The sequence below is a fragment of the Sabethes cyaneus genome, chromosome 3, assembly GCF_943734655.1.
Source record: "Sabethes cyaneus chromosome 3, idSabCyanKW18_F2, whole genome shotgun sequence".
Lineage (NCBI taxonomy): Eukaryota > Metazoa > Arthropoda > Insecta > Diptera > Culicidae > Sabethes > Sabethes cyaneus.
Genome location: NC_071355.1, coordinates 247707684 through 247720682, shown reverse-complemented (window position 1 = coordinate 247720682; position 12999 = coordinate 247707684). Strand labels below are relative to the sequence as shown.

General features: G+C 40.6%; 1 protein-coding gene across 1 annotated transcript in view; it reads left to right on the top strand.

Annotated features, from left to right (window-relative positions):
* LOC128741031 (uncharacterized) overlaps positions 1-12999 on the top strand; it is a 160341-nt gene that overhangs the window by 27712 nt on the left and 119630 nt on the right. The window contains exon 5 of the mRNA XM_053836607.1: positions 12916-12960. Within this exon, the coding sequence (XP_053692582.1) occupies positions 12916-12960 (45 nt within the window). The remainder of the gene's footprint in view (positions 1-12915; positions 12961-12999) is intronic.

The following is a 12999-nucleotide window of genomic DNA, read 5'->3' as shown; positions in this document are numbered from 1 at the left end:
GAGGTAAATTGGTAGACGGCGCGAGTCCGATGCTAGTTTAATTATAGGCAACGTAAATTGAGAACTATTCAACATTTTTGGACAACATGATTGGCTCAGTCATCCTTGAGCGGATAATTTCCCAACGTGACTTAGGTGTGATGTTGGATAACAAGCTACAATTCAACGCGCATGTTGCATTAACTGCAGCCAAGGCTTTTTCTTTTCTGGGTGTCATTCGTCGCAATACAGCACTCATTATAGACGTCTCCACTGACTAGTATAGTAAACAAAGACGTGTTCCTACGTCAGCCATTGGAAGAGTTAAGTAATTATACTCAGCTATCAGTAAAACTTCATAATGATTGCCCTTAGAACCAATCAGAAATAATGCGGTCCTACAAACCAAAGGCCGGAAACTGCTGAGTTGTGAATTGAAATTTTCTTACCAATTTTTTTTGTTTAAGAAGTGGGGTCAAAAATCAGACCGATCCAGCACCGTTGACAAATTGCTCTCCCACTTGTTCTCCGCCAGTCCTTCGGTGGATTTCCTCCTTTCGTGTTCCATTTCAAAAATGGGCAAATTCACCAGCTACGCTCGATTGAGACAAACAAATCTTCTGCCGAATTCAGTTTCCGCACGAACAAGCAGCTCCGACAGCAGCTTATTGGAATATTTATACTTGGGTTGGGATGCTTTTGCTTCTCTGCTGGGTTACTTTACTGCGCTCGGTTTGAGCCCCAGGAAACCCAGTTCCGTTGAACTTGTAAGTGAGCCTGTGTGTGCGCTTGTGTGTAGTTTTTCCTCGAGCCAGCAGTTTTATTCCGAATTTCCGACGTCCTTCCTCAGTAACTAACTAATGTAGCAGCACAGCAACAGCAACAGTAGTGGGTAGAGTAGGCATGACCGGAATACTTGAGCTCAACACACAGTTTTGCCGAACCCCAGCGCCCGGCCCCGGTCGGAACAGAACGGAATTCGGTTGAGAAACGAAAGATGCAGGAAGCAGCTGAACAACTTGTTGTATGTGCTGTAAAGCGACACGACGGACTGGGTTCGGCAGCATCACCACAAAGTTGAAAAAGGGTGTGGATGCGATAGAGATAAAGTGCTCTTTTATCACGGAATAACAAACGGTGAATTATGAAAATTAAGTGCCTTGATTTACCATCACCGGCCAACATCGACACCGAGTAGTGATCCTGCAAGGAGGCTGCAAAAGGGCTCACCAGCCAGCTGCCATTACAGGAGTGTGAGAGTTGGCAGGAGAATCTCAATCAGCAGGAAGGCACATTCGATGATGGTCCTTGACTTTCCATTGCTGACCTAGTGTCCCAACTTCCCCCGCCTATTCGGTACGGGGAATGTCCGGGGCTTAGATTCACAGTAGAGCCGACCTTTCAGCAGTGGTTTAATTAGGAGCGAAATAATTTTCCATCCTTCCCTAATTAATGGCGGGGCCCCTGCTGTCAACCGAAGCACGACCACCGGGATCGACCGATGGCAAGCGCAGGCAAGTGACACAATTGCTATTACGAGGCGTTGCAGACCGGTCGGAATCAGCCTATTAAGCTGTTAATGATGCTTGGGATTAGTATTTGATTTCGGGATGATTTTTATTTTGGGTAATTAGGATGATAGAGGTTTGCGTGTGAGGGCGTCGGATATCGGGAATTTGCTTGAGGAGCATTCAGGAATTATTTTTTGTCGAATTTCGTTCCACTTCCGAAGTTGGGTATATTTGGAAGGTTTTAAAAACTCCAGTGATAGTTCACACAGTAGTCTAACTCTGTAAAATCCGTCAGATGTTTTGGAACATCAGAATTCAAAAGTTTTATTAAAAAAATTCAGACAGAAAAAACATTCAATATCAGGATTTTGTTTAAAAAAGCTTAAAGTGTATGAATAGAATAATCTCCAGTGCGCTGGTTTTTACTGAATTTTTCAAGAATCTTTCAACTCTCGCACGAAATCAATGTTTCAAATTAACGTAACAAATCAAACTATGTAATTGAATGGATAGATTAGACAATAATGAGGTAATATGCGAGTATATTAATATATAAAAGTGAAGTATCAGAAGTATATAAATATTAAAAGTGAAGTAAACATTTGGTACTCCTGCTGGTATTGATGTAAAATTATGGTCACTTTGGAGAGTTACTTTCTCTAAAACCATCAAAACCACATGAAAAAAATCTGTAACAACGTATTACTTTTGCACACTCTAGGCTCAGGAAATTTATGAGATGAAAAAAAAACAGTAGCAACAACCAACTATTTCACTAGTGAATCTTCGCCACATTGGCTGGCAAAAAAACGCTACTCGAAGGAAGCTAATCTTTTATTCAGGACATCCTCCGACATTGCTTCCTGTGCTGGCCTGTCCTGCTGCTGGGTTGTCCGAACCGCACCCGATGCAAGCCGGAACGAAACGACAGCCAACAAGCCAGAGCAGCCTAAGCCGACATGGACAGAAGAAAAATCTGACAGCTGGCTGTTATGGGTGAAGAAGCTGATGATGAAGTGATTTCGTTTCGTTTCGTTTCGTTCCGTTCGGTCTGGACCGCTGGCTGGTCGGAAACTAGCGGAAGCGACAGCTTCGTGCATACCTTTGACTGAGTGGCGGAAACGATGGACCATAACGGGCTGGGGGCTCTCGTGTTTTAAGTTGTCAGTGAACTGGAGATTCGTTGATAGTACAGTTTGGTTAGTTTGTTGCCAGACAAGACAACAGTGAAGTGACAGTAAATGACAGTAAATGGAAAAATTCGTTGCTTTAAAGAGGCTCTTTAATGTTCGGTTGGAGCTGGAAAAGATAAACAGCTTGTATTCGGTGAAAACCGTACGTAAATTTAAGCATGTCTAACGAGCCGTAATTGATTGCGGGTGTAATAAAATTGAAGTGTTAAAATGTTACCACTAAATCAGCTTGCCCCACATGAGCAGATCTGATTTGGCGGGTTGAGGGCAAACCACCGGCTGGAACCGGGGTATTCAGCAGCCACCCGTCGAGCGATGATAACAGGCTGGGGAAAATTTGCCTGCATCCGACGAGCAATCAAGCAATGTACACATACAGACGCAATTTACTCGCACACACACACATACACAGCTGAAAAGTTGTGAATCGAAGGGTAGTCGCTACCTATAGCCAGCCAGCCAGACCATTAGCTGTCAATAATTGGCAACAATAAATTATGATTTCGTTTTAATGATTCGCAGCAACAACAACTGTTTCCCAGGCGCACTCGGCATCAGTCGAGAGGCAATCCAATAAAAGTCGATCGTTATGTTTGAAGTTGAATTAGGTTCATATTTTGGGTGCTTTGACGGGTGAAGCGCACGAGGGTTTGAGGAGGTCGAGGGATTGGAGGTAACCATATTTCGATCGGCAGGATACCGACCGTTGGTTGGGGTGAGTTTGAAAAGACGATTAATAACGTTGCTGAATTAAGCTTTTTTGTTTAATCTCCCTCTGATTCAAAAAGGATTTTATTGCAACCTATAAGATATCGTTGGATTAACATAACTAGTTATTGTGCATCAAAGTAAAACCCGGTGAATGAAACAAACAAATGTGCTCTATTTAACAGTACCCATCATTAGGAAGTGTGAGACCTTTCCGGGAAAACCTGACTGGAAAATTGAGAGAGGCGTGTTGTTTTTTTTTTATTTTTATGCGTATAATTTTCCCAGTATTCAATCGACAAAAAGTCTACTAACATATTAATGATAATTCCTGCTATTGGCTGTCGTTCGATGTATCAAAGAGCGAGAGGAGGGCGGTTGCTTTTTGTAAAATAATTTGTTTTGATGGTTATAATCGTTTCGATGATATTTGATCCCCGGAGTGCTTTTATAAAGCAAAAAGCTCAGCATACCGAGTGTCGGAACTAAGGCGTAGAGTATTTTGAAGCGAAAAAGTATTCGCTTAAATACTAGCACTTTATTGCTATCGTATCATCAGATTATGATTATATTTCTGGCATGGAAAACCAGAAATACTCGTTTTCTGTATTTAGAAATAATACACCATGCAACTCCATTTTTGTTTTTGTTTTCAAAAAATTTATCTCAAGTCGCGCGGTCTAGGGGTACAGTTTAGTTCGCGTTGGAATCCAAAGTCCTTTTGGGGTATTGTAAATACGAAAAGAAAAAACTACAAGGTATTCGACTCTAAGGGTTGTACGAAAGGGTGACGTAGGACTATGTCAGATCATTAGTTCAAAGACTAATGTAAACTGCATTTCTGGCATCTGTATGTTTATAAGAATCTGTGAGTGCCATTGTTTAAGTAAATGTTTAACAGAGTAGAGCGAAATATTCAGATTCAATTCTTCATTGAATGCAATGGTGGTTTTGAAACGCCTACAACCTTTGAGACATAGAGATTTCTTTTAAAATCAATGGTGTGTATCATAAAGGTTGAAATAGTAATGAATGACCAGCCGACAGCATATTGTATTAAATATGATTATGCGTAGCTTGACATGTTTCAATAATCTTACCTTAATTCGCTTGTGGCCTTTAAAAGGGCCATTGGTTACAAATAACCAATTAGAGCCAAAGCACATGTTATGAGCCGAGAGCCTTGCTTGCTGGAGAGCCTGGGTGGCTCTTGCGGTATCAAAAATTCCTCTCCATTGCACTCGGTCCTGGGCTACTCGTCGCCAATTCGTTGCGCGCTCGAAACGCGTAAGTTGGCTTCAAACCTTGTCGAGCCATCTAGCACATTGGGCCCCCTTATTCCTGGTGCCGGGGGGGTTCTTGAAGAGAATGGATTTCACTGCACAGTCGTCCGGCATTCTGGCGACGTGGCCTGCCCACCGTAGTCTCCTAACTTTCGCCAGGTGTACGATGGGAATCTCTCCATGTAGCGCCTGTAGCTCGTGATTCATACGCCTCTGCCACTCTCCGCTTTCCGTTTGTACTCCGCCAAAAATAGTCCTCAACATCTTTTGTTCAAATACGGCTAATGCACGTATGTCTTCCGTAAGTAAAGTTACTGACTTAAGTCCGTAGAGAACTACCGGTCTGATTAGCGTTTTCTACATCGTCAACGGCGTATGCTCCTTGATCGAAGCGTGCTGCGGAAGGAAAAGTAGACTCGATTTCCAGCTTGAATACGTCGTTGGATCTCTTTACTCGTATTATTGTCAGCGGTGACCAAAGCAAAGCCTAGGTGCTACATTCCGTTATCGAAAATTGACCTTATGTTTTTATACGACAGACTTCGCAGCCAGCTGTTAGAGTGCAGGACAATTGCAGGGCCAGTAGCTACGATCCTATTGACTCTAACAGCCTCTCCCAGTCGAGATTCGAACATACAATGACTCGCTTTTAGGCCAGCGTCATACCTCGAAGCCAACTGGAAGGACCAGAGATCCCAAATATACGAACTCATCAACCGCGTCCAGTTCATCGCCGTCAATAGTCACCGTAGGAGGCAAACGTTGCCTTCTCTCGAGCCTCTTCCTACTATATATTTGGTTTTCGACGCATTGATTTGTGACCCTATCCACCTAGCCTCCGTTTTTAGTCTGGCGTAGATTACCTCCGCCATCCCAACGTTTCTAATAATGATGTCGAGGTCGTCTGCGACCTGCTAGGAATTGGCTATTCTTGCTGAAGATCGTTCCTCTCGTTTTGATGCGCGCTCCCCGAATCACACCTTCAATAGCGATATTAAATAACATACAGCACAGTCCTTCCCCTTCCCGGAACTCTCTGCGCGATTCGTAAAGGCTCGAGAGTGTCTCCGAAACGCGCACGTAGCACATCGCTCGCTCCAGAGTAGCTCTGATCAGCCGCGTCAGCTTGTTCGGAAAACCGTTTTATACTAGTACATTCATTAAGACATGAAGTGTCAGATGAGTTATAAGCACAAAGAGACAAAATTAACAAACATCATTAATGAACAACGAAAACAGTAAGATTTCCAGTATACTGCCTTGAGGGACCCCAGAATTGTTACTGAACCAGCCAGATTAAGATTTAATTTTACAGCAATTTTTCACAGCAAAATAATAACTACGTTATTTTTAGATTTAGATAGAAATGAAAATGAAAATGAAGCAAAATGAAAAAACAAAGTAAAAAGTTTTACAAAAAGCCACGAATATAGCAAAGAAAAACTGAGATATGAATGAAAAATGTCTCAAAAACAGCAGAAAATTGGTACAAAAATTAAAACCCCAAAAGAATGTAAAGACAAATGTAAAGACAAATCAGACCCAAAAGCACGAAGCAAAAAGCATAAAAATGACTAACTAATCTCAAGCAACATTTCAAAAGGTTCAATGTGCAAATGAGAGATTCTCTTCGTGTCTCCTCTCTTACGCTTATCCCGCTGATGCAAATGTACTTGAATGCATCTGTTTAGCATGAAACGGTTGCCGGCGTTATTGGTTAGCTAATCTTTAAGAAAAATTGGGTTTAAATTTGTCTATGCAGCCGTGGGAAGCGTAATAGAGACGCAATTCGCTCATTGGACCTTCTGACATGTTGCTCGTGAAATATAAAACCAAATAATACACAAATGATATAGATTTGGCACTTATAACGGTATTAAATTATGTTTAATCGATTTTTTAGTCTAGAATCTCAATATTTCAAAATATAAGTGCGCTATTTTACAGGGTGAGTAGTAATAATTTTCAGCGTTTTCTGAACGTGTTCCATAAAAAAGGAGACAAACGTAACGTGGCCAACTATCGCGGGATCACATCGCTTTGTGCAGGTTCCAAACTACTCGAAATTCTCGTTGGAGATGTCCTGTTGTGTGCTTCCAAATCATATATTTCCACGGATCAACATGGATTCTTTCCTGGGCGATCTATTGACACAAATCTTGTTCAATTTACGTCGCATTGCCTGACAAATATTGAAAACGGTAATCAAATAGACACAGTATACACTGATTTAAAGGCAGCTTTCGACCGTGTAGACCATCGAATACTGATTGCGAAAATGGACCGACTAGGTGCTCCACCTTTCCTTACACATTGGCTGGAATCATACCTGATAAATCGTCGTCTTTGCGTCAAGCTCGCTACCGTGCAATCTGATTATTTCACAAACAGTTCTGGAGTTCCTCAAGGGAGTAACCTCGGACCATTATTATTCTCGATGTGCTCTGGTGCTTCCATCTGGACTACGCCTGGTGTATGCTGACGATCTGAAGATATACATCACTATACGGAGCGTTGAGGACTGCAAGGAATTTCAGCGGATGATCGATTATTTTCAAGACTGGTGCCTGAGAAATCGCATGACGATTAGCGCTCAAAAATGTTCTATAATTTCGTTTAGCCGTAAAACCGCACCGATCACATGGAATTACCACATCTGTGGTACTCAGCTGGAGCGTGTAGATACTGTGAAGGATCTGGGAGTCATCTTGGATACGCGTCTCACTTTTCGCGATCATTATTCTAGTATGATTGCAAAAGCAAATCGCAATCTAGGATTCATCATGCGGACAACGAAAGACTTCACGGATCCACACAGCTTGCGATCATTATATTTCTCTCTTGTGCGATCATCCGTCGAGACTGGTTGTCTAATATGGAGTCCTTATATGGATCTTTGGATTGCCCGAATTGAAGCTGTCCAGAAGAAGTTCACAAGATTTGCCCTCAGACTGCTTCCGTGGAATAACGTAGCCAACATGCCTTCATACGATGTCCGGTGTAGATTGCTGGGAATAGTTACTCTACGCAGCAGACGTGACTCCATCAGAGCAATATTTGCCGGAAAACTGTTGTTGGGCACCATTGATGCACCTAACATTCTATACAAATTAAATATCAACGTGCCATCAATCTCTTTACGCCGGAGAGACCTGCTGAGACTGGAGTTCCGGAGAACGGACTACGGACGCAACGAACCGATTATCTCGATCTCTCGTCAGTTCAACGAAGCCTACGATCTTTTCGACTACACTATCTCGGCATCGGCTTTCAAAAACAGATTGAAACGACGCTCTTTGGAATCGTCAGTTAGGAGTGGATAGCCGCTCAAGGCGAAAGGACGCATATTTGTTATATTATATCTGTTATATTAATGTCTTCCGTAAATTTTGTTGTATTATGTGAAAAAATGTGGGGTTTTTACGCGTTGTATGTGAGCCAGTTGCCAGGTTCATATACAAAGGCTTTTCCCCATCGTTCTCTCATCAAGACAGCAATGTCAAATGATGTCGAAGAAATAAAGAACTATAAAGAACTATAAAATGGGTTAATCACAGATATGTCTTAAAAAGATAGCGAATTTAAAGGAAACCAGATCAATCTAGATGGTCAAAGAACTGGAAATTTCCCAGTCAACCAGGAAGAATGTTTCATGAAGCATGATCATCGATTGATTCCGTACAAAAACAACGGGTGCATGGGTTTGACTGAAAAGCAGAAGATTGCAAGAGTCGAAAGATATCGGCAGCTGCTCAAGCGGTACTGTGATTGAGAAATTCTGTTTGTGGACTAAAAAAATGTTCCTGCTACAGAATCACCACTATCAACAAAATGATCGGATATATGCAGCACATCTTTCCGATATTTCACGGGACAAACTGGCAGTTCAAAGGGTTCAGATTGTTTGCAGTATGGGGATGTTTCTCTAGAAAGTTGTGTATTCCATTGCTGTTTATGATGATGATGATGATGATGATGATGATGATGATGATGATGATGATGGCCCACCAATTACCCCGTACATGGGAATTGGGCGAATTTATTTATTTAGATATTTAAATTGTTTTGTCTTTCCACTTGTTTTCACACATACACTTTCTTCAATTGCCAGTTTATCAGTTTTCCTGATTCACTTCAAATAGTTTTTATATTCTTATGTACGTCCATCAACCTATTTAAATTTTTTACTGTTTGCAATTTTAATTAAACCGTATTTAACTTCATCTACCTGGGGAATGGGACTATTTCAGGAACAGATCCTATCCCCGCACGTATGAGTCCGTTGAAGGGTTATACCGCGCCCTAACTCGCGTTGCTTTGGTTGAATTGCATACGTGGCTCAGAGATATTTATTATGGCTATTGTCTTCATCATCATCAAAACAAATGTCATTACAAAAAGTTTTTACACATAACATACATTCACAAAACCTTATTCACTATTACACTCTTACATATATAATTTCACCACACCGTTAAGTTTTCTAAATCATGGTTTAAAAATTCAGTAGCAGCAATAGCATTGTTGGAGGCAATAAATATCACAATATCGTCAGCAAACAAATTAATTTCACAGTGTTTCAAAATTTTCACGTCGTTTATATAAAGAACGAATAACAAAGGTCCTAATACGCTTCCTTGTGGAACACCGAAACTAGTTTCTTTGGATTCAGATATCACAGATTTGTATCGTGTTCGCTGACATCGATTATCCAAATATGATGAAAACCATTCTAATGCAGTGTCAGTTATACCATATTTACTGAGCGTTTTTCGGAGATTACAACGTGAAATAGTCTCAAAGGCTCTTTTTAGATCAAGAAATACAGCGACTACTGTGCATTTCCTTTCTAAGAATTCTTGCCATTTCACGAGGATAAGATTTAATGCTGTTTCACAAGAATGTGCTTGAACCTGTTATGTGTATATATTATTGAACCTGTTGTTAAAATTAACACTAAATATTGCATTGATAATGTTTTGAAGAACCATTTGCTTCCCATCGTCAAAAAACACTACAAGAATGCACAACTCCAACAAGATTCTACACCGTCTCACCAGGCGAAAGCTACACAAACTTGGTGTGTGGACAATTTTCCGGATTTTATTTCTTCGAAAGGGTGGCTTGCCTCTTCGCCTGTTTTGCATCCTCTCGACTTCTATGCATGGGGTAAAATGCTAGGCTAACTAGGCAGCACCAAAGGATTGACTGTGGATATGTTCATGCAACGCAACGTTCGGAGAAGATTTGGGATGAAGTGCCTCAGTATATCGTGCGTGCCAGCTTTCCAACAACGATTGCAACAGGTAACACTATAATTGCTTACTGGTAACTTGTTTTGTGATTGACTTTACTGACAGTTATTACTACTCACCCTGTATATCATACCTGAAATAAAAGATATATAAAACACGTCAATTTCAGAGCATCATGTTGGAATTGATTCACAAATGGCATAAATAAAATATTCATGAGATACAAAACCGATACAAAAATCGTACAAAAATAAACGCAAAAATGATGCATAAATTTACAAAAATGATGCAAAAGACTCTTATATAATACAACACGATAACGATATGATACAAAAACTGATAGGAGCAGTTATAAAATCGAATAAAAAATTATAAGTAGCTAATATTCTAAAATTACACAAAATTATTCAAACAGTATAAATATGACTCTTAAATGTCTTGGACACTTTACTTTTTGTTCTTACAAAGTATAAAAATTACCTTTTTGCCGACCGGTTTCGGGTAAGTAGTTACCCATCTACGGGGCCGAGTCCAACTAATTATGTTGATGAGAGCAGCTACATACTTAACTTTGTTAAGCCGAAGAGCGGCGATACTATTGGAGCATCATCCTCGTTCATCAGTGGCCGCTCAGCTGTGAGGATGTGTAATGTGTAATTCAAATGTGATGATTTCCGTACATTTTTTAAAAGTTTAGCACTATTCCAGTTTATCACATGTTCACTGCTAATGGCTCTGCTCCAATAGTATCGCCGCTCTTCGGCTTAACAAAGTTAAGTATGTAGCTGCTCTCATCAACATAATTAGTTGGACTCGGCCCCGTAGATGGGTAACTACTTACCCGAAACCGGTCGGCAAAAAGGTAATTTTTATACTTTGTAAGAACAAAAAGTAAAGTGTCCAAGACATTTAAGAGTCATTCTAGTTCTTACGTTAGCACGACTACGTAATTGAAAGTATAAATATGATATAAAATGAGCTAAACTGATGCGGAATAAAAAGTTTCACAAAAATAACACGAAGAAATATAAAAGTTTGATAAAACTACACAAAAATGAAACAAATCACAAAATTATTTCGAAGGTAGGTAATATAAAAATTTCCTGAAAATGATAAAAAAAACAAATAGACAAAGGGCAAATACCGTTCATATAATGACTAAGACTTCAACACATCCGTAGATGTTGAAGCGGAAATTGATCTTGGCTTAACTTTGCTTCATATCAGATTAAAGTTATACCTAATTGTAGCTCAACTTTGTTTCTGTTATTCCTTAAAGCTGATTCAGGATATGTGTCGAACTCAATGCCATGGCAGTTTCATGCAGCAGCATTTTTTCCAATTTTTGATGTCTCACTTTGTTAGTCTTTGTAGAATTCAATTTACCTTGGAGTGGTGAAACAAAGTAAGTAAAAGAATATTAAAGCATAAATTGAGAATAGCAAAATTCCAATTAGTACTTTTGGTACGGCAAAAATGAAATTGGAAAATACCGAAAATTTAAAATAAACGTGCCTGCTAGATAAATCTATTTATTTTAACTTGTTATTGATTTTTACTTGAATTTTAGTTGGTAATGCTCATCTCTAATTGACATATAATATTGTCCCGCTTGGTTTAAAATTCATAAGTTAGAACAGAACCAATAGATTACGTAATTTCATGAATATTTTTTAATGTGCAAAAAAAGAAGGAAAATCAAAATGATATGATTCAGTGCAGATTTGCGAAGCAGAACAAAATGCAACTACGGATTTTACACGTTACAAGCAGAAGAAAATATTCGTAACTCACTCAAAACTGCGATATGCTAAGCAGTGGAATAAATCAAATAACCGGCTATTTTATTCGAGCTCCGAAAATTCACCCAGCCAGCAGACAGGTTCGGTTCAACTTGTGCATTTGAATAATTCAAAGCATACATGCAAATGCAGCACTCACTCTCTCACTCTGTCTCTCGCTCTGCCGTGGTCGAATGAAATCAGTCTTGAAAACAGATTCCAATTTATTTTGTGCCACTGTATCACGTGAATTATGCATCAAGAAACAATCATCGTGCTGCCCCCGAGTTGAACAGGCAGGGGGGGCGGCGGGGCAGAAATTACATCCATCCTTGCCTCGTAGGGTCTCGTACCTACGGGCCAAACCAGAGCGGGTCGGGTCAGGTACGTTCCTAAAATACCACAATCCGAAAATAAAGCTCCCAGTTGCATGCTGATGGAAATGTTTCCCCGCAATAAATTTGCAAATAGACATCCACGCGTCCGCTGTGAGATAGGGAGCAGCGAGTAAAGCTCGAGAACCGACAACAAAAAAAAAGGCACAAGCTCATATGCATAGTTGGCCCATATATCTTGCCCCGAATTTGGCAGCTAGACGGGCACGGTGCTCGTGTCGACTGCTTGCAATCCAGGTTTTTCGACACCTTGCCCCTAAGGGGTACAGATGTTCTTTGTGAAAGGGTTCGTGTTATTTTTGCTCTCCCGTGTGCCTCGGTTGAGTCGAGTAAAGTGGCCTCGTTTGCATGCTACTCTTTTTATTCGACCGTTTGCTGCCACCACCGTACCGTTGCGTTGCGTTGCTAGATCGAAGCCTCGGCATCCGAAGCTTCCGAGGACCAATTCTCTGGTGGCGGCAGCTCGACCGCTCCGGAAAGATGAAAATAAGCGGGAAACAGCGCCGGATATGAATGCTTTATTTGGATGCTTGCAAATCGGATGAAACTTGTGAGCTGAATTCGGGATTGAGCTGTTCCGGCATGACCAGTGAAGGAAGTTGAATTAAAATTGATCTTTCAATAGAAATTCATTTTTAGGATGATTTCTGCAGCGGATCAGTTGGCTCGAATTTTACTGAAAATCGCAGCTTTCGTGAACATTTCCGGTAATATAGACACACGCCACTAATTGATAACATTTTTTCACCAGCCGCCATGAAGTCGGTAACAACGAAAATAATCCGTACTTTTTTTTTGCTTTTTTTGCAGGCAAACAAACACGCGCTCACGAAAGCCCACCCGACTTCAACAACGGTAAGTACCTACCGACCGAAAAAAAAGCCGGCTCGCTAC